This window comes from Mercurialis annua, linkage group LG8 (assembly GCF_937616625.2).
Source record: "Mercurialis annua linkage group LG8, ddMerAnnu1.2, whole genome shotgun sequence".
NCBI lineage: Eukaryota > Viridiplantae > Streptophyta > Magnoliopsida > Malpighiales > Euphorbiaceae > Mercurialis > Mercurialis annua.
In genome coordinates, this window is record NC_065577.1 from 5,366,796 (window position 1) to 5,394,552 (window position 27,757).

General features: G+C 31.8%; 2 protein-coding genes across 4 annotated transcripts; both read right to left on the reverse strand.

Annotated features, from left to right (window-relative positions):
• Positions 1–1,340: 1,340 nt before the first annotated feature.
• LOC126660418 (DExH-box ATP-dependent RNA helicase DExH9) lies at positions 1,341–12,024 on the reverse strand. Its single transcript, XM_050353912.2, has 15 exons — positions 11,918–12,024; positions 11,331–11,608; positions 10,714–10,914; positions 10,408–10,626; positions 9,486–9,824; positions 8,595–8,699; positions 8,273–8,383; positions 7,438–7,688; positions 6,927–7,050; positions 5,719–5,998; positions 5,473–5,627; positions 4,289–4,432; positions 3,955–4,187; positions 3,502–3,766; positions 1,341–2,525 (listed from the first exon to the last, which is right to left on the reverse strand). The coding sequence occupies exons 2-15, from the start codon at positions 11,598–11,600 to the stop codon at positions 2,247–2,249; spliced, it is 2,976 nt and encodes a 991-aa protein (XP_050209869.1). The 5' UTR covers positions 11,601–11,608; positions 11,918–12,024; the 3' UTR covers positions 1,341–2,246.
• A 7,484-nt stretch (positions 12,025–19,508) lies between these two features.
• On the reverse strand, positions 19,509–26,574 carry LOC126660709 (cleavage and polyadenylation specificity factor subunit 3-I). 3 transcript variants are annotated; one of them, XM_050354350.2, is made up of 7 exons: positions 26,359–26,573; positions 25,217–25,375; positions 24,003–24,180; positions 23,810–23,907; positions 22,903–22,948; positions 22,668–22,817; positions 19,509–21,416 (listed from the first exon to the last, which is right to left on the reverse strand). In XM_050354350.2, exons 3-7 carry the CDS (start codon positions 24,150–24,152, stop codon positions 19,776–19,778), a joined length of 2,085 nt encoding a protein of 694 aa, XP_050210307.1. In that variant the 5' UTR covers positions 24,153–24,180; positions 25,217–25,375; positions 26,359–26,573; the 3' UTR covers positions 19,509–19,775. The 3 variants fall into 3 exon arrangements, with proteins under 3 accessions (XP_050210307.1, XP_050210308.1, XP_050210309.1); XM_050354351.2 differs by lacking the exon at positions 26,359–26,573 and adding an exon at positions 26,282–26,357; XM_050354352.2 differs by lacking the exon at positions 25,217–25,375 and having other exon boundaries at positions 26,359–26,574.
• Positions 26,575–27,757: the final 1,183 nt, after the last annotated feature.

Genomic DNA, 27,757 nt, shown 5'->3' on the forward strand with positions numbered 1-27,757 from the left:
TTCTGTGCTGCAATTTGATGACCGGCACTATTAAATTGGCAAGTGAATGCAACTGCCACTACAAGTCCGATCCTATGTGTGAGCATTACTTGTACCTTTTGAAGGATACATATAGTCTATGTTTTCCATTATGGCCACCTCCTGTTCCTCAATACAACACATCTCAGCTGAATTAGCTTCATTTTCTACTTCACTAACTTTTCAAGGTTGAACAATAATTTTAATCTCTATTTACATTTCTACTAAACACTTAGTAATGTACTATGGACATCTATTATATGTTCATAGTATCGGACCGGAATTTGACCGGTGGTCGGTTTGCCAACATTTTATTGAGTCAAATATAGATCAATTAGATGTTGACAAATATTAAATACAATATTCCCTCGTTTTCTTTTATTTTGGGTTATGGAAGATTTTTGAAAACTTTTTTCTTTTTATGGAATTTTTTTGCCAAAAGCAAAATGATTTTTATAGCACTCCTGGGTGATTTATGTAAATCACCCTTTTTATTTTACTTGGTTCTTAACAATTTTTTTATATTCAAGTGATAATTTAATTATTTATTTTGTACACATGTGGTCCTTTTAGGCATAAAACACGTCGTTTCATATAATTAGAACGACGATAGATTTTGGAGTTTCATCCACAAAAGAATCATAAATGTACAAACTAAATAGTTAAGCAACTACGTAAATGTAAAAAGTTTGTTAAGTACCAAGTCAAATAAAAAATAATAGTATATGAACTTTATAATGGGTTTATCCTTCTTTTTTTGGTATTTTGAATGATTTTTTTTATCATTAACGTGCTTAAAAAAAATGCAAAATATTCTCTCTTTCGTCATATTAAATATTTAAAATGTTTGTCAAATATGAAGGACATATTTGAGTTTTTCATAAGTAGAAAAATTCCAATTTGATAAAATGAATACAATCAAAACTGAAATTTGAAAAATATAATAATATCGACAATTTTAAAAGTTTGAAACACAAAATAAAGAAATAAAAAAGTGAGGTATTTTTAAATAATTAAACTTTAAATAGACAAATACTTTTTTTTCTTGCCGTTTATAGCTTTATATTACAAGCTATTTTTTTAGGTCTAAATTGGTGGTCATCTTTCAATAAAAAGTTAAGAGGAAATTAAAAAAATAAACTCGAACATCTCAACTAAATTTAACACTTTTAACGTTCGCATCATATGTCTTGCTGTCAAATTAAAATTAAAAATAAAAATATAACATATATAACCAATACAACATATAAAACTTTTACAAAAAATTTAAAAATAATGCCTAATAGCTGGACCTGCTGCCATTTATGTAAATGAAAATTGAGTTTAATCATCAACTACCACAATACATTAAGAATTCATAAAGCTTTCTTCAATCCGATGATTATACATTAATCATATATTTGCTATCATCTGAATACATGACATTAGAATCTCTATTGTGTTTAACCACCTCTCTCAACTTTCTTCTAAGGACACTAACAGCTAAAAACAATCAAAGTAAAGCAAGCACAGAAAAAACCTAGTTACTCGTACAAAATTTCTCGTGATCCCAATATATCTTGACTTGAACGATAAATACTTGTTATTGAATTACAAAATAAGCTCGACTCGAGGAAGGATGCTTCAAAAAGGAGCTCATCGAGCAGGCATAAGTGTTTCACCAAGTAACTCACAAGTCATCGGGTCATCTTCATCTGGCGTCGACACATTGGTTTCATATCCATTTGCTCGCAGTAGCAGAAAACAAGACAATTGACATTTTGATGAACAAACTTTAATTCATTTTATTCTAGTTACTAAACTTTAATTTCATTTTAAATAGAGGTTTTTGGTTCAAACTACATACGTGACAGGCGGGTTTTATTTACTTTTGCCACAAGCAATCAAACTTTGCTTGTTTTTCACTCAAAAACTATCACATATGCATAATCTCATTTCAGCAGAAATCTTTTAGGCCAAGTCATGCATACATGATAAATTTTGTGGCCAAAAGAAACAAATTAAACTCCGACCGACACGTATGCATTTTTTGCCAAAAGAAAACCTCTTATTGAAATAAATTAAAGTGTAATAATCTAATAAAAATGAATCAAATACTAGTCACCAAATTGCAAAACGGTAATACTTTGGATACTACCAGGAAACAGGTATTGCCGAATCTGCTTGCAGTGATCTAGAAGATATGCGACTGCACAGAGACTCATTAAGGGACTACAATCTCTTGTTAGCTACAAGTATAGCGATGCTGCGAACACTATGTCTCTCTTGATTTTAGAGACGGCCTCTTCAAATTTAGCCTCCATTTCTGTTTCACCAATAGATTTTGCAGCCTGTATAAGCTGTTGAAGAACTTCTTCTAATCTCCTAATTGCCCTGATCAAGCTTCCCTCAAAAACTGGTGTGATTTCCATGATTTCATAGAATTTCGATCCTTTTGCCCATGCATATACAGCCTCCATAATATCTGGACGAAATGAGTTTACGAAATTCTCGACATCAATTTGTACCTGCCATTATAAGACGTTGACAGTTAATCTTGTTCGTGAGTTTGATGCACAATAAATTCCTGAAATTGTTGAAACAGCAAGAACACGGTTGGGCTTAATTATTCAGAACCTCTAAGCATGATTTATCCATTAGTTCCATACTACTGGCTGTATTTTACTTCAAAAACAAAACAAAAGGTGTTCAAGAATCTGGATCTTATGTCACTTGAGAGTAGGGGTGTGTACTTGAACCGAACCAAATTTTTCTTTGTTTTTCAAAATTGAACCGAACTTACAAGGATGTAAAATGGTTCAAACCAACCCAAACCAGTTGGTTCGATTGATTTTTTTGGTTCGGATTACATTAAAGCTGAAGTGAAGAAACATTATGTCAAAAACCGAAAAAATGAATTTTACTATGTCAAACTAACCAAACTGAATGAAAATCAATGTTTTAAAAACCAAGCTTGGTGGCCGAACTGGTAGGGCCACCGGCTCCTGGCTGGTTGAACAAGTTAAAGTAAAATTATAAGATATTGGGCCTAGTTAGCAATTTTCATGGTACAATACAAGAAATTCAAGGCAAAATTGCATAATACAAAACAATGAAGGAAAAATTGCCAATACCAAGAAACCGGCCGGTTCAGCTACATTCTAAAAACTGGCCAGTTCTCTGGTTCGTCCAGTTCTTCCGGTCCAATACGGTTGGACCAGATTTCCGGTTTTTAAGGGTAAGTTGGACTAGACAGCTGGCTGATTCCCGGTTCAACCAGTTGAACAGGCCGGTCCGGTCTATTTCTTCAATCACTGATTAAAACCATCTATTGTCCTTCCATATCTCATGAAGGAGACCAACCAGCACTTGCAATTTACCTCTGATGTTGTATCTATCAAGTTCCAAACTCCATATTTCACACATGCTTTAATCATTCTCTGATTAATTATAGACTGCAAAGGCAAACAAATAAGATGAGTCAAATTAAAGTGGCTAGTGTACCTTGGATTCAAGCTGAAGTGTGGCAACTCTTCGAGCTGTATCTTGTAATTGTGCAAAAAGCAAGTCAAGTTCCTCCCTGGGTTTCCCAGCATCTTGAAGCTTCTCTTGCCACACAAAACATGAAAGCAGAGATATCATCTCCTCCACCTTTATGTCCTTTAAGACGCCGTTGAACATAAGCTCTGTCAGGGTCAACTCGTCGGCACTACTAATTTCACAAGCAACTTTTCCTTTCAACTCTACTACATCATCACTTGTTACATACCTACAATTTAAAATAATAATCAAATAGTTAATACACATGTATAATGCATGAAAAAAAAAATCTAGTATCAAATTCATCTGTTTGCTAGCAAATCTTCAGAAAACATCACACAGAAAGAAGACATAAAATCGATAAATAATGCCCCACCACTTAAAAATTCCAGAAAGAGCAACGAAAAAATTGCTTACCCAAGCCTCCGGAGAACTCTTTTTCTGGCCTTAAGTTCATCTTTAAAGGCCAAAGCAGTGGAAGAACGCATAGTTTTCTTGATTGACTTAATCTTGGCCTTTAATTCTTCCTTCTTATGTAAAACTTTAAGTTTTTGATTGATAAGAGGAGATTTGGCAATTTCATGTTTTTCAAATAGGTGCTCTAAAGCCTCAATCCGACGGATTGTCTTTTTGTATGAGCTACTTTGAATCTGAAGAATGACAAAAGTACAAAAGTACATATTTTAGCCACAATTAATTAAAAATAAAAAAATAAAAAAAATAAAAAACACAAGACTGAAGCAACAAACACCTTCATGTCTCCTTCAGGATCTAGTGGCAGTCCAGCAGGCTTTCTAGAAAGAAACTCTATAACCTGCTTTAAGGTGTTCTCTCGTATTTCCAAAGGCAAAAGGTCCTTTGGCATGTATAATCGAGCACTACTCAGACTAGCAATCTGTGTCCAAGAGATAAGATGTGAAACTATATTAAGCATGGCGTCACAAATGACAAAAAAAGGATGAAAAAATGCATCCGTAAAGAAAGAATTAATAAATTGGGATATGAAAAGCACAGGTTGTCAAGTTCATTGACTTCCTTAACAGACAATTTTTACACGTATATACATTTATATGTGTCAAATAACCAATTCACACAAAAGCAAGTGCCCATTGGACTTGAACCGTGAACAAACAAGCACATAGGTCCACCCCACCTTTCATATATTTTCAATTAACCAAATTGAGGTTGTCAAGGATCAAACTCTAGACCTTTTGTCAAAGTGTAAATGAATTAATTATGAACTTTCTAGAATATGAACATTCTAGAATGCTTGAATATAAGACTATAGAAACTATCACTTTTAAATCTAGAAGTTAGAAACTCTTAAATCCGGAATCTTCTAGAAACTTCCTAAATCTAGAAAGTTCATAATTAATTCATTTACACTTTGACACCTTTCGATCATAGAGACTTTGATACTATGTTATAAGACAAATGAATATAATTTATTGGGTATTATTATGTTCAACAACTCAGTATTTATACACGTCAATTTTATAGAGACTTTGATACTGGGAAATAATTAATTACAATCAATTATACTCAATTAATCTACAATTTAGCTACTAATTGATCCTAATTCCTAATATATTTACTTTCTTATATACATTAACAGTATGCAATTAGAGAGGTAATTATTATAATAGATATCACTAAGGGAAATTCTTATTTGGTCAGCTAAGTGGACATAAGTTTAAAAACTAGACTTGGGGGGAACTTTGATCAAGTAAAAAAAAGTAGAAAATAAATCTTAGTTGTGAATCAAAGAAAAACAGCCAATCTTTTTGTAAGACTACTGTGATTAGTGCTAAAAACTTCAAATCAGATGAAAGAGGAATAATCGATTAAATTTCACTTCAAACTACAGCATACTTGACGAATTTCAACACGAACACTTACAGAAACAATAGACAAGATGAAGCTAAGACAACATACCTCAGAAATGGGAATAGAAACCACAAGAGGCTCTCCAGGCTCTTTCAATGGAACAGTCTTGATGCTTTTTTTGGCAAGTCCGTCTTTGCTAACAACACACCTTGTAAGAACATCAACTGTGTAGTTTGAATCTTCAGGCTTTTTACTTGCATCATCTGGATCAGGCATTGACCATAAAAAAATTAACTCAAGTTCTGAATTTTCATGATACAGAAGCAAAAAGAAAGCTACTAAGAAAATTCTCACCTTCAGAAAAGCTTTTGACTTGTTCAAAACTGATTATTACCCCCCATGTCAGGTGGTCTTCAAAAGAGAAAGATGGGGAGTTTTCATCAGCTGTGCACTGCATACATAGGATTCTACCTGGCTGCAGAAAGGGTAAACAGTACTTTGGAGAAAAAACAATATTGCGTGCATCTGTCTTCAAACTTCTATACTGTTGAATAAGATCGTAATAATTTTTAAGATTTTCTTCTTCTTCAATTATCATCGAGTTCTTTTCCTCTTCAAGGTCTTTCACTTGTTTCTGGAAGAAAACAATTTAGCTCATTAGTTGAACATCATCTTATGAAAGTAAAATTACTTGGAGAAAATACTATGAAAGTGACCAAAATATAAAGTCAAAGCTTACAGCTATCTCTCGAGCCACATATCTATTCTAAAACAATTCTGCAATAGTCTGGCCAAAAATAGAAAGGGGAAGCCTATAACACCCACACATTCTCTCTCTACACCCGCATTTCTGGTGAAAGAAATTCTGCAAAATTGATTTTCTCTTTTCAGCTCTAATTGCAAGTTGACAAGTTCTCATGGCAAGTCCAATCTATGTCCTAGACTACTAGTGTTGTGAGCCATTCTTATTCCATGTCACACTACTTCATCATGCGTTAATACGCAAGATGTTTCTCAATAATTAAATGCTTTTGCCCAACGATATTTGAGACTATACATTGCTATGGGATGTCAGTAAACTTTATAGCATATTTTGATAAGCCATCAATGTGCCGATCAGCGTGATTCAAAAATACCAAACACCAATGCATTTTATCAAGCAACCAAAAATAATTTATTCGTGAATATACCATCCTAAATAAAGATGCCCTAAATCAATGTATTAACTGTAAAGCCAGGTTGCATCCTTTGTAGAAACAAGCTGATTTCAGCGGTAGCTCCGTTGGTATGGCATGCAAATAAGTTGGCGGAAACAACAGAATGCTAGTTATCATACTTAACATGCTAGGAATAAAAGCATTGAAAATATTTCACCAAAATGAAGTAATACATCTGAATGTGCTAACAAGCCCGAAACTTTTACAGTTGATACATGGATTTTGGGCATCTTAATGTGCTAAAAAGCCCAAAACTTTTACAGCAACAATTGTACATAATCCATTTCAATGTAACCAAGCATCTAGTATGAAGTCATAACTTATAGCCTATGTAATTGAACTGACCTCAAGATCAGGAATGGCACGATCAGCTTGGAACTGATAGAATGAATTGCGCAGCAAATTTTCAGGATCTCCATCTTCAGAGCGCATTTGATTCAAGAGCATGTTGTAGCTTAAATGGAAGGCACTGGAAATACAGTGGAAAAACAAAAGAAGTTAACAAAACCAGTTTTGTCACAACCAAAGAACTACCATTGACATAATGATATGTGGAGCCAAGAAAAAACAGTAGTATTGCTTCTACACTTGTTTTTTTATCTGCAATTGTATAACTGGATCTTGTGACATTAACATCATTTATGAGCGTAAAAAACAATATCTGAAATAAACTTTGTTCGCGGACGAACTCCGTCTCAATAATAAAAAACCACAGGGTGGGCTATTTCAATGGATGCTGGTCAGGTTACAGGACTACTGTCGAATGAAAGAATACCACAATTTGGTGGGGAAATAACAAATTGCAAGTTGATACAGAGCACTAAAACCCACAAACAACGTGCAAAATCAAAAATACCTGTTCAGACTGTCAGCACTGCCTTTAAGCATCATTTTAGCAGTAGCAGGCTCAAGTTTCTCATCCACCATAAGGATGCATACCCCGCGGTCATCAATTCCTCGACGACCAGCACGCCCACTCATTTGTATGTATTCTCCGCTAGATAACCATCTGAATTTGTCCCCATCAAATTTACGGACATTAGTGAACACCACAGTTTTTGCAGGCATGTTCAGACCAATGCTGAAGGTCTCTGTAGCAAACAGACACTAAAAGAAAAAATTCAATAATCACGTATTCTGTTACGTAATAAAAGAAGAAAGAAAGAGGGCGAACATAAGATGAAGAAATTCAGCAAACAGATAACTTATGGATTCTCTAACAAAACAAGAGAGCAAGTTTATCTAATTACGCCATAGTCAGTATCACTATTACAACTGTTTAACTAGTTATCCAAATGAATCTCAGTAATAAAAAACTTAAGAAAAGCAGAAAAACCAAGAGAGAGAGAGAAGAAAAGAATCATGAGAAGATTATTTGACAATTTTCAAAATATCCCGAGACAACCGTAACATCTTGAGAAGAAAAATAAAAATCCAAGCATGATCTTAACATCTCCAGGAAAATAATCAAAGAAATAAAGTTACTATGGTTAGGCATAGTCCATAAAGAATTGTCTAACCAACTGCAATTGAATGACTGAGCACATGGTTTTCCATTGCAAAAAGGACATGTTTATTAATTCACAATTTATGAAAAACTTCAATATCTTCTCAATTACATAACAACAGTATAGTCAATTTGCAGTCTCTTAGATTGTGCACAATCACAGCCACAATTCAACTTACTATACCTTGATCAATCCTTCTTGAAACAGAATTTCAATAACTTCTTTCAGAATGGGAAGCAAGCCAGAATGATGCACGCCTATTCCCCGCTTTAAAAGGGGTAACATATTAGAAACCTGTAATTAATAGCACAAAAGGGTCAGTTTTTGCAACCAGCATCTGGCAAATTTGGTCTTAATGAAAGACAATATGGAAACATTATAAAAAAGATGGATACTTATACAGTAGAGCTCATCAGAATAACAGTTAGTTACAGTGGTAGTTCAAATCATCAATACAAACACAAGGGGGGCCTGGGACTTGATGAAGAATAAGAAGATGACTTACCTGAGGTAGTTTCTTGTCATCATCTGAAAGCATGTCCATGGCACTCCAAAAAATAGTTTCTATATTTGCTTTCTCATCATCCTCATTTAGATCCATTTTTGCCATCTATAAAATCAGATGGAGAAAAGAACAATGGTTTACTTGAGAAAGGAATGAAAGAAATTCTTTTGCACTCCTCGCTTGTGTAAAATATGCAAGTAATATCAAATAACAACCATTTGAAAGCTATTTACATTTTCAATACTATGTAGCACTTGGCATCCAAAATTGTTAAAACAATCTAACAAACAGGTAACAAGAACTCAGAAGCTCGCTAAACCTGTTCAATTACTTGATTAATAGATTGAGCTAACAGTTACACCAGCCAAAGAGCATATCAAGGACCAATTATTTGGCTAGTATCCTACCCAAGTTGTCAAGTGCCTAACTGCCTGTCTTGTACAGCAGGTGGTTAGGGACCTGGGGGTTAAACTCCAGATGCCCCTCCATAAAAAGAGGAAGATAAGTCAACAAAGATTCATTTCACTCCTCCAACTTGGCACAAAAGATCAAAAGTGTCCAAGTTGGCAGTTTTGGACAAATAAACCCACAACTTGACAAAGTTGGATCAATTCGTCCTAAACTTTCTGAAAATGACTCAACATGCTACATTCAGAATATCCATTTTTAGAAAGTTTCAAGTAAAATGATCCAACTTTCCCAAGTTCCGGGTTTATTTGTCCAAACCTCCAACTTGGACACTTTTGAACTTTTGTGCCAAGTTAGAGGGCTGAAATAAGCATTTGTTGGAAGATAAATCCTCCTTTTCTCCTTAAAATTTGAAGTACAAAAAGTAAAAGATTCAGGAACAGAATGATTGAAGCAGAAATAATAAAAACACAGCTACCATACCTGCATGGCAAGAAATTCACATTCTCTTTTGCTAAAGCTGAAAAGAATGACAGGATCATACTGACGTTGAATGATCATTTTGACCATCTTAAAGATGTCACTTTCTTCTCCAAGTTTTCCCACCACTAAACCTTTCTGCCACTTCCCATTCTCTCTTTTCTTTTCTCCCTCACTCTTAGGAACTAATGCATTGACTGCTTTTTGAAAGCTGTCCTCTCTAAATTTTCCCTTATCATCCACCACTAAATATAAACCATCTGCACCAGCAGGAAAAATATAATGCTGAAGAGGTGTTGGCCGATAATCCGTATAAACAATGTGACATGGCTGCTGATGAACCTGGATTTAAAACATGTGGGTGAGCAAGACATTTCCCCATTAATAAATTAAATGCTATCGGTGACTTCTAATAAATCAAAATTAAAGGGGTTGCAGTATCGATGGTTTACATCAAGTATACAGCTATCATTGATGCCACCAATATAATAGAGCAGTTAAAGGCCATATATGGAAAAAAGGAAAAGATGAAAAGAGTAAGACAGAGGGAAATAATAAATAGCAATATCCCTAAATATGAGTCACAAATTGCAGGACCTCAAATCCAACTTAGAGAACTAAATTATTAGTATGGGTACAGGTCAAGAAAGTTTGAAGGGTCTTCTTGAGCTAAGAAAATATTTTTTTAAGACATGAAAACACACTATTATTCTTTTTCCTTTCCTTATAGGACCTTTTCACTCTTTGACAATGCAATTTTCCAGGAGCTGCATACAGATGGTTTACATTAAATTTGTTATGACCCCATGTATGCTGCCACCCCTCATGAAAAGCGCCAAGACTTAATGATCAGGGTATAATAACTAGCATCTTCTATTGCATTAATGAAAAATTTGGACACCGACTTATAATGAGAGTAAATTACCTTTGCTACCCAATCAGCAAATTCTTTTGCATTAGGCACAGTTGCAGAAAGGAACACAAATCGAGAATTCTTTGGTGCCATAACAATGCTTTCTTCCCATACCACACCTCTTTCTCGATCACGCATATAATGTACTTCATCAAAAATTACCCAGGCCACCTCACGAGTAATTTCAGATCCTTTGTACTGCATACTACGCCAGATTTCTGTGGTCATTACCTAAAACGAAATTTTCACTTGGATGTTCAAACACAAATTATACACAGATATGAAAAAGAAAATAAAAAGACATCAAATATAACACACCAAGCAAGAAGCATTAGGCTCAATAGTGACATCTCCTGTCATCAATCCCACATCTGAGAATTCTTCCTTGAACTCCCTATATTTCTGATTACTGAGTGCCTTAATTGGAGAAGTGTATATAACACGCTGCTGATTTTTCAACGACATTGCAATAGCATATAAAGCTACCACTGTTTTTCCAGCTGATGTATGTGCTGAAACCTACATATAAACGAAATGCATTAAGGTACATGAATTTCATACATATTACCGATTTCCCAGATACAAGAAAGTTTCCTTCCAAAGGACTAGCTGCACAAGCATATAACAACATTGGAGCGTAAACCCCAAAATCCAAAAACTTTAATCCCCAGTCTAACTTGTATTATAATTCATCCTGTTAACAAGCTCTATTCAAATTCAAGCACAGTAAATCAAATACTTTTATTTCTTTGTAAGATAGTTTTCAGTTATGTGCCGTATGACGCAAAACAAGTTTCCTTTATTTTCTGAATTTCAAAACTCCGGAAGTTGCTTTCTATATCTATCTAATATGCACATCAGCCGATGAATTAAAATATCAAATAAACTATAGCCACTCTAATAACTCTCATAATTCTAAGGAATAGTAGAATTACCATGACGGACTCGCCTTTCTTAAGACATTTGATAGCTTCAGACTGAAAAGGGTCAAGAGTAAACGGGAATTCTTTCGCAGGCTTGATGTCATTCTGAACAGAAGAATCCGAGCAAGGGAGTGGTTGTACGTAACCCTCGGGATACGACACATCATGTAAACAAGCCACCAACTCATTTCCATTAACCACGCCATTCTCTCTCTTCTGTTTACATGAAGGCAAAGACTCCTCTGACAGCCCGTCCGCCGACTTTCGTTTCACAGCCGCCATAATCAACCCTTTATGATTAATTCACAACCAAAATAAGCATAAATTCAACAAAGAAACTACCCTAATAAGACAACTTAATAAAAGCTTGAAGCTTTCATCAATAAATTGCAAAAGGGTATCGATATAACATGGAAAAAAGCAACAATTAAACTAAAATTTTAGGGTTAACACCAAAAATCAAAAAAATCAAAACCAGTTGAGCTAAAGTTTTAAAATTTGATGCACTATTAAGATTATAACTTAAAAGGTTTAATTATTTTGCATTTGACAATTAAAAATTTGAATAACAAAAGTTTTAAATGGTTAACTTCAAGTACCTCACTCAGCTCAGGCGCAGCTCTTCCGTCTGCTCTGGCGGCAAGTAAATGACCAGTAGATTTTAGAATTGATAGAATTTATATTAGCTTCGCGCTTTGGAAACGTCAGGTCGTTTGAAGTTTATGCCAAAATTTAATTAACATCCTTAAGTCTGGCTTTATGAACTATTTTGTACTCATTTGTAAAAATGTTTCTATATTTCCCGCTTACAAGTGGCTTTATAAATCGAACAAAGGTCAACGCGCCCTAAACTTGAGATACATGGTTAGGGGTGAGCAAGAATTGAACCAAATTGAATCGAACCGAACTTTATTATTTGGTTCGATTTTTTTGTAAAAACGGTTTAGTTTGGACTTTAGGTAAAGTTTGGTGTTTGGTGTTCAGTTTGGTTTGGGTGTTTTGAAAACCGAACCGACCAAAAAATCAAATTACCGAACTGTAATATAAAATATTATATTTTTTAAAAATAATATATATATATATATATGCTTATATTTATATATTTGTTGTCTTTATATCTTAATTATTATTGATATACGATTTACTAATTGTTATTTAAATATATATGGAAGTTTATTAGACTCTAATTATTTAATATTTTAATTAAAATTAATTTTAAAAAATAGTCAAATTCGGTTTTAACCAAACCAAACCCTACCGAATCAAAATTTTCAGTTTGGTTCGGTTCGGTTTTTTAACAAAGTTTGGTTCAGATCGATTTGGAAATTTTCCAAACCGAAAAAACCGAAAAAAATCTAATCGAACCAAACCGAACCGACCGATGCTCACCCCTACCCATGGTCATTTGATCTATTTTTTATTTTTTTTATCAACTAACACAAAACTCTTTATTTTTTAGTTAGATTATCTCATAATTTATATTTTTACTGTAAAAAATAGGTTTAAGATAATTTTATTGCAATATCAAGTAACTTTCTAATTTTTTGTTCGCATCCCTCACCTCTCATTGTATTTCACGCGTTTTAAAAATATAATTAAGAAATAATTTAGCCTAAAAATGAAGAGTTCTAGAGTTATTTACTCAAAAAAATAAAAATTGAATTAAGTGACCCAGTATTACAAGTTCATGGGACGCGTTGACCTTTCAACAAAAGTTTATTTTGCCTCCTAAATTTGGCACAAAAGATTAAAAAGACTAAATTTAGAGTTTTAGAAGAAAAAAAAATACTTCAAATTTGACATTTAGACTCATTTTGTCTTCTCAGATGAGATGTCAAAATGTTATAATTTTCAATTTTTTTTATAAAATCATAAACTTGATCTTAGTTAATTTATGGGTAAATTATTTAAACCCCCCTATATTTTAATAAAATACACTAATTCACCCCTTAATTTTTGTAATTCCACTGTAACACCACTCATGTTTAGATATATTATATGATTACACTCATTTGTTAATTTTTTTCATTAGTCAACTTGGTCAAAGGGTTATATTTAACTCTTAAACTTATTTTTTGTCCACTTTCATCCAAAATTGTCAATTTTTTTTAAAAATATGAAATTAATTGTTTAATTTTCTAAAATAATAGTAATAAATTTAATAAAAATAATAAAAATATTATGTAAAATTTCAATAAATATATATTTAATATTGTATAAAAATATTTATAAGATTTCAACAAATAAATTATTAGCTAATCACTTTGATGTTGAATATGTTAATTTTTTTTGTGAGAATCATTTTATATATTAATCATAGTGATATATAAAAATTACTAAAATGTGAGAATTTATGAATTTAAACCAAACCAAACCAAACTAAATGTGAGAATCATTTTGATTTTTCGATTTTTAAAACGTCAAATCAAACCGAACACCAAACTTTACTTAAAATAGGAAACGAATCAAACCATATTCACCAAACAACCGAACCAAACTACGATGTTCGATTCAGTTCAATTTGGTTTTTATATGGTTCTTCTTGTTCAACCCTAGCTGACAGTGACTGAGTATATGAAATTGTTGAGAAAATGGTGCACGTGGCAATCTTAGAAGTTTATGGTGTATTTTTGCAAACTGTTTTAAAAGCAGGCATGCTTAGCAAATGCCAAACATAAAAGAGTAGTTTTACAAAGAGGGGGAGAAAATGATGCAAAAGGCATAAATTCCTCATCCAAACGAATAGTTTTGTATATCCGTTTTTCGCGAAAAATTTAATTTCTATTTTCATTTTTTTAGAAATGAGAATTGAATGTTTCTTTCACTATTTGCTTTATGTTGCAAAAATAAAGTAGTATAATTGTTTTTTTTTTCATTATTTTTCTTCTTCAATTTATGTCATCAGATTTCCCTCACTTTCAACCAAACATTCAGTTTTGCAAATGAAAATATCATATCTTGATACAACGCTTGAAAATTGTTAACCGATTGTTGAACTCATCTCTTTTATTATAACCAGAACAGGTGAGTATTAATAATAGTGTTTATTAATGCTAAATGTTTTTTCATTTTATAATTAGTTTTGCTCAAATATCTCAAATTTATATACATTTGCATATTCAAATTAAGTATTTAAAATTAATTTCGCAGTAGATATGTATATTTATAGCTAAACAAAATGCAATTTAGAAGAACAAAAATTAATATGGTGTGAATTTATAGAATGAAGCAGCCATGAAATATTTGTGAAAATTGTCACAAGATTTCACTTCTACTTACTTCTAGATTATAATTTGAAAAATAATTTCATTTAATGTATAACTTATTCAAAATAAGTATTCAAGTTTATCACTTCTTTTTCTTATCATTTATCATCCTCTCAAAATTATTATTGCATATTATTTTATTAATATTTACCAAACAAGATTTTAACACACCAATTTGTTTAAAGAAATTAATTAATTATTTTTAAACTTAATGTCTTAAAAAATCCGACCTTTCATCCCCTTTTCAATCCTACCCTGACGTTGAAAATTTGTCAATTTTACCCCATTTTGTATTTTTCCATTTCAATTGTACCCTGAAGTATAAATTTGATTTTTATTTATTTGACAAAAATTCAACAAAATTGTCCAAAAATGGTCATTTTAATGTAAAAAGTTAATCTAATGCAAAAAGAATCAATTTAGAGAATTTTTGTCAAATAAAAAAAATCAATTTTATGCTTTAGGGTATAATATTGAAATGAAAAAAATACAAAATAGGATAAAATTAATTAATTTACAACGTCAGAGTAAGATTAAAAAGGGGATAAAAGGTCGGGATTTTTCAAAACATTAGGCCTTATTTTTATGTAGCCAGAAGAATTACCTTTACACTGCATTTAAATATTTATATGTAATTATTAAAAAAATAACAGATATTTATAACACTAGTAGATAGGTTTGACCATTTGGTGAAAAGAGTATAATATTTTTCTTTTATAGGAAACAATTAATCAATAACTCAGCTGCTGGCCTGCTGCTTATGTCCCTTGCATTTTATAACTCAATTTTTTAAAATTTAAAAATAGAACCAGCAGAATATGTTTCCGCAATAAATTTTAACCAAGCCAATTTTACTGGTTTATAATCTATTTGATTTGATTTTGATTTGAAAATTTACCAAACCAATATAATTGGTTTGAATTAAAATATCAATGATAAACCAGTCAAACCAAACTATATACACCCCTATCTTCATTTTTTGGATTTAAGAAGACAAAAGGTACAAAAATACCTCATAGTTTTTACAAAAATATAAATCAGTCTTTTACTTTTTCCGGGTATAGATAAACTCTATTTGTTTTTAAATAGGACAAATAACCTCTTTTGTACAACACCATTAGAAATACTCGTTAATGGCCAACATATTTCTCATAATCATATAGGAAAAAAATTCAAAAATAATTTTAATGTCTAAAATATTTACCGAAAATTGAAGGGGGAAAATGTCCCAACAAATAAACTAAAAAAGTTTATTTGTTTGATTTTAAAACAACGAGAGTTTAATTGTTCAATTTTAAAAATATTAGGGTTTAATTGTGTCTAAAAAAATAAAAGAATTGATCTATACTTTTAAAAAAAAATCAAGGATTTTTTATATCTTCTGCCATTTAAAAACATTGGCTTAATATATAATTTCATCCTTAAACCTTACCAATTTTATGCTTTAATAAAGAGGCTAATCCCCTTAAAAAAACCCCACCTTTTAGCTTCAATTCAATTGCACCCTCACGTTGCAAAACCACCAATTTTACCCAAATTACGACCTTTCAGTTTCAATTGCACCCTCAAATATTAAAATCCGCACCTTTTGGTTTCAATTACACCATCAAGCATCAAATTGATCTTTTTTTCAATATTTCAAATTTTAATAAATATTCTAAATAATCCTCAAGGTTATAATTAAAACAAAAACACCATCTTCTCTAAAATTTCACAAATTTTTTATTAAACATAAATCAATTAAATATATCATTAAATAATTTAAAAAATCAAATAATTTTTTAAATATTAAATTAATTTTTAATTTAAAATAAAAATAATTAAAACTCTTCCGTCTTCCTCGAGACGAGCTCATGTCGTATTCGTCACGAGAAACACGAACGGATTTCAATTTCTTTTAAATTTCCTTTTCGAAAAAAACTCATCGCACCCGGAGGCCACCACCATCGAAAAAATTGCCGTTATCTTCTCCGTTTTGTTCTTCGAAGGAAGAACATGTCTGTTCTTCCTTCGAAGAACAGAACGGATCTGTTCTTCAAGGAAGAACAGATCCGCGATCTGTTCTTCGTTTGAAGAACAGGTCGAGCGGACCAGTTCTTCACGGGAAGAACAGGCCGGACCTGTTCTTTAAGGGAAGAACAGGCCGGACCTGTTCTTCTTGAAGAACAGTATTTGTTCTTGAAGAAGAACAGTACCTGTTCTTCAAAGAACAGTACCTGTTCTTCAAAGAACAGGTCTGAAAAAGGAGATTTTTTTTCGAGGTGTTCTTCGGGAAAAAAGAAGGGGATTTTTTTTATCGGACGGTAGGGCGACAAAAAGGAGCCGGAAAAAAAATTTAAGAAAAAATTGAACAAAATATTTTCCGAAAAAATGATATATTAAAAAATTTATAAATTTAATTTTATGAATAATATTTATTTATATTAAATAAAAAGTTATTATTAAGTTTATTTTAGTTTAAATATAACATTAAGCACTAATTAAATTATATGTTAAAATATAAAGTATTGATTTGAATATTTTTCAAGTGAAAAAGGACCAATTTAATACTTGAGAGTGCAATTGAAATCGAAAGGTCGTAATTTGGGTAAAATTGGTGGTTTTGCAACGTGAGGGTGCAATCGAATTGGGGGTAAAAGGTGGGGTTTTTTTAAGGGGATTAGCCTAATAAAGAAGGGGATGAGTTTCCATTAAAGTTACGGCTTTAAAGTAACACCGGAATTGGTAGAGTTTAAAAGTAACAGTCAAACTGAAGATGGAAAATGAAAGAATTTTTAATCTAATATCTATATAATAAAACTGGGTTCAAAATCACTGTACATTGTACAGTAATTTTGGCCTCATATTCCATTAATGCCCCTCTATTTTCCCCTTTATTTTTAGATTATGCCCTAGCTCACAAAAATAAAAGATTAATCCATTTATGCCCTTACTTCCTCCTTATTTCTATAATGCCCCTCTATTTTCCCCCTTATTTCTAGATTATGTCCTAGCTCACAAAAATAAAAGAAAAATCCATTTATGCCCTTACCATTCCCTCCTCATTTCTAGGCCATGCCCCTTTTCTAAAAATTATTGTTTTGTTAAAACTGGGTTCAAAATCACTGTACATTGTACAGTAATTTTGGCCTCATATTCCATTAATGCCCCTCTATTTTCCCCTTTATTTTTAGATTATGCCCTAGCTCACAAAAATAAAAGATTAATCCATTTATGCCCTTACTTCCTCCTTATTTCTATAATGCCCCTCTATTTTCCCCCTTATTTCTAGATTATGTCCTAGCTCACAAAAATAAAAGAAAAATCCATTTATGCCCTTACCATTCCCTCCTCATTTCTAGGCCATGCCCCTTTTCTAAAAATTATTGTTTTGTTAAATATTCGTTTAAACGGACAAAACTAGCCCCCGTCTTCACATTATTTCTACGATTATCATCAATATATCATCACCTATTCATCTTCGTCTACTTTCAATTCACCATCCACAAATCTCATCTTCTTCCCTTTTTAAAGTCCATTTGTTCCAGTCTCAAAACAAAATAGACCCATTTTTTATTATACTTTTTTTTTTAAATCTGTTAATATAAAAATTTAAAATATAATTTATTTTCTATTAAAATTTCTAGCTTTACTCTTATTTAAACGCTAAATCAATTCTCTATTTCAATCAAAATTTATAAAAAGCCAGTTAGTTTGGATGAAAAAAATTAAAGAGATAGAAGGCACTATGTGCATCCGATCAAAAAAGAAAACTACGAAAAACATACATAAACTTAATTTTTGTTATGCAAAAAGTTAAATGACATAAATGATGATATGCATTACGTGAATGGAATGATTTTTATCCAATTGTAAATTTATAGTCTCTACATGTATAATTTCAATTCACTATATTTTTCAATAATTTTTATTATTAAATTAATATTTTTCTATTGCTTATTGGAACATCACTAGATAAAGTATTGTTTATCAAAAGTAATCCTTCTCGAGGGTCTCTGCAAAAGGATAGTCCACTGGCTGTGATGTTTTAACTAATTTATTGTGTATAGTTCTTATATCGTATTATCAAAATTTTTCTAATATTTACTAATACTCAAGTAGTCCAATAAATTAATTGGGGTATCAATTACCAAAGCATATTATTTAATTGTTTTATTCAAATTGTTATTTGTTTTATTATTATTATTTTTGTCAAAGGCTAAAATATTGTTTTTTTATTAAAAAATATAAATTCCGAAGCGTAGCGAGGATTTCGTACTAGTTAAGAAATAATTTGGAGCTCAACTTTATAAATATATAGTATAGATATAGATTCAATGTAGCGCGCAACCAATCTTCACCACGTAGTATACCTTGAACTGATCGATCACTCATTTGCATTCGACATTCTACTACAATTATCAAACAAAATCAATTCGCACAACCCAATCAGCGTATAATTACATCAATTCGTCAATTCAAATATCAGTCGACAAACATATGATTCAATCATCTTACTCATTAAACAAGCCTAAAACACCCAATACATAACAAGCAGGTAATGAACAAACCAATGAAGGAACTGAAGCCAAAGCAGTTAGTTAACTATATCAAATTCAAGCAAATGTAATCTGATAATACTTGGTTTAAATATAATGTATGAGAATTGTTTTCTGGAAAATCTAATGAAAGGATTTTTTAAAGATCAATAACAAAAGAATCAACTAAACCTAAAATTCGAAGTGCGCTTAAAGAGGAAAAAGTTCATTTTAAACAAACAAAATTAAGTCGAGAACAAGAAGAGCATAAAACAAACACCAAGTAAAATCCAAGTGGAATCTACGATCAAGTGGTGAATGTTACCACAGTGTCACCACAAATGACGCATAATACTCGCAAATAAAAGCAATTTTGTGCGGACGCTTAAGTAATTAATGATAGCTAATGAGAAAAGCATAATTAATTTGACTCGAGAACAAGAAGAGCGATCAGTTAAACCTGTATAGCCGTTTACAGTAGCTCCTCACTGTTATAAAAGACTAGGTTTAGGGTTCCTGTTGAAAATCTTCCTCATTAGAAACTCAACAACGCAAAGGTTACATGAAGTGAACAGTTGCTACATCTGAGATCTACTTCAGTTGTAAGCTATACAAATGAGATTTAGCGCTTAGCTGCAAAATGTATCCTTGCATGGACAGAAACACGGAAGCAGCTATGACACGGAAAGCGGAATCGGCTTAACTGCTCTTTGAATTCTCCTAAACACAGTCCTCACTCTTTCCTTGAGACCTTCATTTTCACTTTCAACATCCCCGGTCTGTTTGTCTAGCTCGGCCACGTTTCCATCAACACTTATGACAAGCTTCCCATTCCCACCTAGTTTCACATCTCCAAAAAGTGAAACAAGAAGTGCATACATAACCTTTTCTGCTTTTTTCTCATTTTCTTCCTCCGATCTCTCAGCCTCCAACTCTACCACGACCTTGGGAACCTCTCGACTGATGTTCAAAACTAGAGCTACCACTGAGTCCGAGACCATATCACTGATAGGATCTGCTGTCCAATGAAGTGAAATATGTTTGTCAGACTCATGTTTCACTGTCACTCGCTCATGCACTTGCAATGTTGGAACCCCAGACTCATCATCTGTCCCGGATTCCACACTCTCATAAATCTGCTCAATTCGGTGTTTAATTACACCAAAGGCACCAGAGAATGGAATAGTTATCCTCTGAGTAATATTTGCAGTTGATAATTGTGAAAACACATGAAGATCTTCGGGGGCCATGATCTGGTAAGTAAAGCCTTTCTTAACTAGTATGCCATTGACAGATTCACCGGCTTCTGGGGTCTTTTCTGCCAGTTTCCCAATAGTTTTTGCCATCTTTTCCGAATTGAAAAGCATCTCAACAGGCTGACAGTTTTTTGGAGTAATGATTTTGGTGTTTCCATGTGTAAACTCTGTCGTGAGCTTCTGTTTGAGCCTTCCCATCTCATTAGCTTCGCCATGAACAAGAACTATGTGAGGAGGCATGAGTTCTTTCAAGAAAGTACTTGTCTGAGCATAATCAGCATGGGCAGAGAAGGAAATATAATGTACCTGCATATTCAATGGAGCAGCTAGTCCATTCATTAGAGTGACCTCCTTCGGTTCATTGATGATGGTTTTAGCTAGGGTTCCCTCAACAACATATCCAGGTATAACACAAGCATTCTTCTTCTCAGTGCACCACATATCAAATAGCTGTCTTGACAACCCGCTTTGCAGTCCACCAGGACTTGCCATGACCACTGATGGGCCTACATCGCTGAAATCGTCAATGCTATTTAGTGGAGATATGTGTTTGAATTTGAAGGGGTTAGAGTTTGCAAACTGATTGCGGATCCTATCATTCATTGACAGGATATATGTCTGATAAACTGTCATGCACTTTTTTGCTAGGGGAGAAGCATAGTATATTGGAATATTATGGAGTTCAGGATGGTTTGACCAAAACTCGTCGAGGATTAAGAGAAGTTCTTGGGCACGTCCAAGCGCAAATGCTGGGATTAAAACACGGCCTCCTTGAGAAACAGTGGAGTGGATTATATCAGTGAACCGCTTTTCCCTAATATGCCGAGGTTGATGGAGCTGAACCCCATAAGTCGATTCAATTATGCAAACGTCAGGGGAGAATTCCGGCATCTCAGCAGCCCGAAGATGCCGATCTTCTTCACGGGAGTAATCTCCAGTATAGAGAACTCGAACACCAGCTATGTCAACCATGAACATGGCAGCACCAAGGACATGTCCAGCTGTATAGCACCAAAATTTGATGCCATTCACCTCCACTGTCTGATGGAAGTCAATAACCTGCATTTTCAGGAATCATCAGTGAAATTCATCGGTTATTAATATATTAATGCGCATACACAAGTACACCCACTCATCTAGCTAATAACATCAGGATGTCAGACCATCACCGTATAAAATGGGGAAAAAAGTTCAACTGCTGCACAGTTTCATCAGACTGTTCAGAAATTCTTTAGAACAGCCTATAATTTTTGAATTGGGATTATAGTTGTGAAACGCAAAAGGCGCTTCAAGGCGAGAAGGGTCATAGGTCCCGAGGCTCAAGGAGCCCGCCTTTTAGAAAAAAAGCGATGAAAGAAAAAAATAAATTGAAAAGTACAGATGAATATGTAATTGTCCATACAAGCAAATTTAATTATCAAATCAAAGTAATCAGAGTTCCTAGATAAAGTATACATAATAGTGATTATGAAGGTATACATAAAGCTACATAATATAGTCACATAGAAACATAATTAAATTTAATTATTACGGAGTTATATAAATTAAATTAATTTGTCGCAATATAATACAAAGAAAAAAACATTTACTAAAAGGATTAAAGATTTTGGTTTGACTTTAGAAGAAAAATTAGTTAGATTAAGGTTTCTATTTGATTTTAAAAGAGAAAAGGATTAGATTTAGGGTTTTGGTTTGATTTAGAATAAGCAATGATTGAATTTAGGGTTTTGATTTGAATATAAAATAAAATACAATTGGATTTTTTGTTTTTTGGGAAAGCATTCAGAAAGATACTTCATTGTTTTCTATTAGATTATCAATACAATAATTCCAAAAATGGCAATAATAACTTCACTGTTTTCTATTAATTATTTAAACTAGGTATTTTCTACTGTAAAAAATTCGAGGAAAACAAAAAAAGTATTGCTTATTTTTGATATAAAGCAGCCCGAACAAAAAAATTCACAAAACCCAAGAGTGAGTTAATTGTCATTAGTCCACTTAAATACTTGAAAATACAATTTGTTAGGAGCAAGCGACTGAAAATTCCAGATTTATCTTTGATGCAAGATACATGTTAAGTTTTATGGCTGATACAAAAGTATAATGTTTTAAAAAAAAAAATTATTTTCCCTGGAACATAATATCTCAATACAGCTACCATAATTTGATCCTAAATAACATACACAACTTGATGTTGAGAATAAACCGCAGACCACTAATAAATACCAAGCATACCTTTAACACTAAAAAGTTAAAGAGGCAGAGAAACCCACAAAAGGCGCACACATACTAATAGATAGCACAAACCTCAATTTTATCCATGGAGCGATTTATGTCTTGTTCATCAAACAACATATCTTCAACCGAAACCTTGCTCACTTTCACATAATCAGTTAATATCAGCTTGTAGATAGCCTTTGTTGCATGAGTCATGAAAACACGCCCTTTAAATGTGGTCTGAGAATATGTTTATTATATAATTTAGTTTGTGAAAAAAAAGCTGCATGAAATATCCAATAGTAATTCTCCAGAAGAAACAAACCTTCTCCAAGAAATAAGGTAGAGATGCAGCATGATCTAAGTGAAAGCTGCAATAGAAAAACATCAAATGTAATGAACAAAATGTCCATATTATAAAAAATGGATGAGAAAGAGACAGTGAGATGAAGAACATTGATTCAGGGAGTGATGGTAGATAGTGGAAGTGAAAGCTAACTGAAGAAACAGCCAAATAAAAGTACAATTCTGTAATATTTTAAACAATTCAATTGTTAGATCTCAAATTCTTCACTACTCTTGTGCAGTGATGTATCTAAAATAGACGTCACATAAACACTGTGCAAAAACAAGTTCTAAAATTAAAAACCCATCACCTAGAAAAGGAAAAAAAATCTAGTGAAGTAGACAGTAGGTAGGTCACACCCTCTTTGCAAATTGTTAATTACGTTTAGCCAGTCCATTGACCACAGCCTAAGAAGCACGGAAACTTCGACGAAGTTGCATGTCTCGTTGCGGAAACGTTTTGGGCCGTTTCGGTAAATAAAAATAGAACAGTTGTAAAAAAACCTAAAAATTTCTCAGCAAATAATTCTTTTAATCAATTCCCCGCAATTTGTATCATTGACATATCTACAATAGATCTTATCTTCTTGTTTTTATTAGGTATAATTATGTTTAATTTATTTTATTAACTGGCATAATTGTATAAATAAAATTTAATATATATCTATAGCATTTTATAATTTCTAATACTATAAATAAATCCCTATTTTGATTATTTACATGTTTCCCCCACATTTCGTGTCTTTCATTTTATAAATAAACCCCTATTTTAGACCATAGCAAGCCTAAAACTAAGGAACAGAAATCCGTTTTACGACATTAAAAAAGACAACTGCAATTCCTAATTGCAAACTAAACATGTTGTAACAAGAGAGAGAAACACATACTGTGTAATGAGAAGTACATCAATAACTGAAGGATCAATCTCATCAAAGTAGGGCAAGGCAGCCATGCCCGAATAAGCAGGATGAATTCCACAATCAAACTGTACAATAACAACAACAATATAAGAGAGACTAAAACATTCATTTTATGCATAAAGAATTAAAACTTAAACTTGCATAAGAAATTAAATGTTACCAAAATAGTTTTCCCTTTATACGACATGTAGACACAAGATCGACCAACTTCACTGCCCGCGCCGAGAGGAGTTACAGTTAGCGTATCTCCTTCCCTTGTTACCGGACCATCCCGTCTTTTAAGAGATGGTGATTGTGCTGTTGAAGCCATATTTTTGAACAGCAATTGCCCTTTTCAGCTGTGAAAAAAAACAAACAAACAATTCAGTAATGAAATCAAACAAAATTTCACCTCAAATAAATATCACAGCTAACACGATAACACCCACTTCACAATTGTCATACAACTTTAGCTTCAAATTACAGGATTTTTTTGATTTTACAATGCTAATTAAACAAAAATAGTAAAGAAAACATCAGTAGGAATTAACAAAAAAGAAAAATATTTGAAAGCAGAAAGAAAACTGTACAGATATACCTGATGATTTGAAGAGAACAAAAATGTTAAAGTGGAGGACTGTGAGAGGGCATAACTTGAATTAGGTTAGAACATGGTTAAAATTTCACGAGGAGAGTAAGGGATAATTACGAAATTGATGCTTGAACTTGTCAAAACATAATGATTTACTTTTTCAATTTTAAGAGAAGTTCATTTTCATACACGACCATCTCAAATTTGAATCATATAGTATAATTTGGGGCTTTTTGAAAAATAACTTATTCTTGTAAAAATACGTGCTGATTTTTATTTTTGGATCAACACTTTTAACCAAAAATATATATATATATTAATACGTGATCTACCTAAACTAATTGTAAAAATATCGTTTACACCGGCACAAAAGATTGGGCTAGGAGCTGAGATGGATTGGCCCAGGAACAAGTGACGAACTGAAACGGGCCAGTAAGGGAAGAAAAGCCCAAGAAAAGCCATTTTTATAGCTGTTAGTTATTTAATTATTAGTATTTATTTTAATAAGAGATTGAATTTCATTAAAATAGGCACTCGAGTAAATATTAGCATCAAGTAAAAGCCCAAGTGGTATCTATGATCAAGTGGTGAATATTAGCACAGTATCACCATAAATGATGCATAATACTCGAAAATAAGTAAATAATGATAGCTAATGAGAAAAGCATAATTAATTTGACTTGAGAACAAGAAGAGCAATCAGTTAAACCTATATATCTAAACACTGAATTACTTGATTGTTACTAATTCTTGAAGCTAACAAAAAATAAAAAATAAAAAATAAAGAGGAAAAGAAAAAGTACCGTCTTCGGTGCTATCTGGTATAAACCGTAGAATGCTATGTGAAACCGGAAACTTTCAGCAGCAGAGGTAGGACGACGATGGAAGTGCAGCAGCAATAGAAAAAATCAATTTGGATTCCACTGTCATGTTTAATAAGCTAATTGATCACCTGAACTTTCCTGAAATGATTAATAACTAGCAATATTAACATGAAAACAAAGTCCTGATGAACTGCGAAATGAAAAATATAAACAGTATATATCTCTTGATGAAGACTTATGCTCATAATTGCAATTTCAATGTGAAAATTAGAAAGAATAAACAAGTTAGAGAAGCATCTTAATCGCATGAAATTAAAACAACAAACGTTCATTTGAAATTCTTGGCTTATTGAAAAAAGGACTAGTTTAATAGGAAATGCTCCTAAATTGACACCAACAAAGTGGACTATTCAATTAACATCCGATAGCACAATTTCTCAGAGAAGGTCATAACAAATAACAGAAATTTGTTGAAAAATCTCCCCTAAACTGATACTGGTCAGTAAATAAACCCGCCACTAAGCCATCATCTACTTTATGGACAAATCAACAATATATTAAGGTAATGAATAGACAAAAAGGTTAGGACTTAGATGCATATACACAAGCTTTGGCGTGGTTTAATTATCAAATACAACACAGCCCATCACACATAAATAAATATAAACAACTAAAGATAGCCCCTTTTCTTTAAAAAACCAGTAACAAATTTCATTGCCACGCTTGGAATTCGATCCTATGCCAAGAAAGAAAAGTACCAGAGACACGAGATTTATGTTAAGAAAACGAAGAATCACAATCTTGTACTCATTGATTTCTTAATTATTCACCACTAAAAAACTAAATTTCTCAGAGGCATATTATCGAACAGTTAACACTCAAAACAACTAAACAGCCAATGTCATCAATTAACAAGTAGAGAAACAAACTCAACATAGTTATAATTCAATATCATTACCAACTATTCATTCATTGAAACAGTATTCAGAAGCTAAAACACACTACCAGTTACATTAAAAACATAAAAATTAGAATAAAACACACCTTAAAGAAAAATTGAAAATGAGATTGAATACGTTCCAAATTACTAATTCAAGCTATTAAAAAAGAATTTTTTTTACCGTCTTCAGTGCTATCTGGTATAAACCCTAGAATGCCATGTGAAACCGGAAATTGAGATGGTTAGAGTATTAGGGTTTACAAATGTAAGTACTATCTAACTTATTTTTCTTATATCAAAACTACCTGCTTTTGTTAAAACATAAAGTTTTATAACTAAAAAAAGAAAATTTAAATACGAGCTAGTTTGCGGGACTCTTAATGGAACTCGGTCACGAACTCGTTCACAAACTGTTAATGGAGCTGTTCATGAATGTAAATGAGCTGAACACCATTATGTTCATATTCGGCTCGTTTAGATAAACTAGTTTCGCTTAATGTGATTCGTCAAATTGTCATAATTATATTTATTATGGATTAGAGTAATTATATTTATTCTTAATTAGTAATTATTTTTATAATTATATTTAAATATGAAATATTAAATAATATTTGAAAGTGTAGTTAATTAGAAATATTCTATTTTGTTTAATATTTTACATGATTATTTTAATATTTAATTTTTTTAATTGATACTCGGATTTTATAATTATAGAGAATTTAAATAGAAAATCAAATAATAATTAAAATAGTAATTTATTAAAATTAGTTTATCTTATTTAAAATTTTAGATGATTAAAAATCAATTAAAATAATAATTATTAAATATATAAAATAATTTATTTTAGCTAATACTATAGACAATTATCTTAATATAGTTTATTTTAGTGAGTACTCTAACTTTAATAATTTTTAATTTTTAATTATATTTTATAAAAATAGTCTATTTAGTGCTCTAGACAATTATCCTAACATAATAGTGTATTTTAGTTAGTATTCTAATTTTAATAGTTATCTTAATATTTTTTAATTTATAATTATATTTTATAAAATAAAAAGGACATTACATATTTATGTCTCTTCATCTTTATTTTTATATATAGTATAGATAAACATAAAATGTAGTTCGAGTTCGGTTTGTTTACGGTCCTAAATATAAATGACCGAAGAAGCAGTTTTATAAATTTTTAATTTTTATATATAATATTGATTTAATTTTTATTTATAATTTTTATTTTTATTTTGATTTTTAATTATCAAAGATTTTACTTAAACTTTTTAATTTATAAAATATTACTTTATTATTATTGTTTTAAAAGAAATCAAGTCAAATGAATGCAGATTGACGTTGTGGGGAAAAAAAATAAAAATTTAGCAGAGATCGATTTCAAATGGATAGTTTTGTATATATCCATTTTTCATATAAATTTGTGTTTTTCTTTCATGAATTGATGTATGTTATTGAAAGAAGAAGTAAATATGTTTCTTTCATTTTAATTTTTTTCAAACACTTACTTTCCTATCAAAAATCTTAGATCATGATACACTTTTTGAAATTGCTAACTGACTGTTAAACTCATT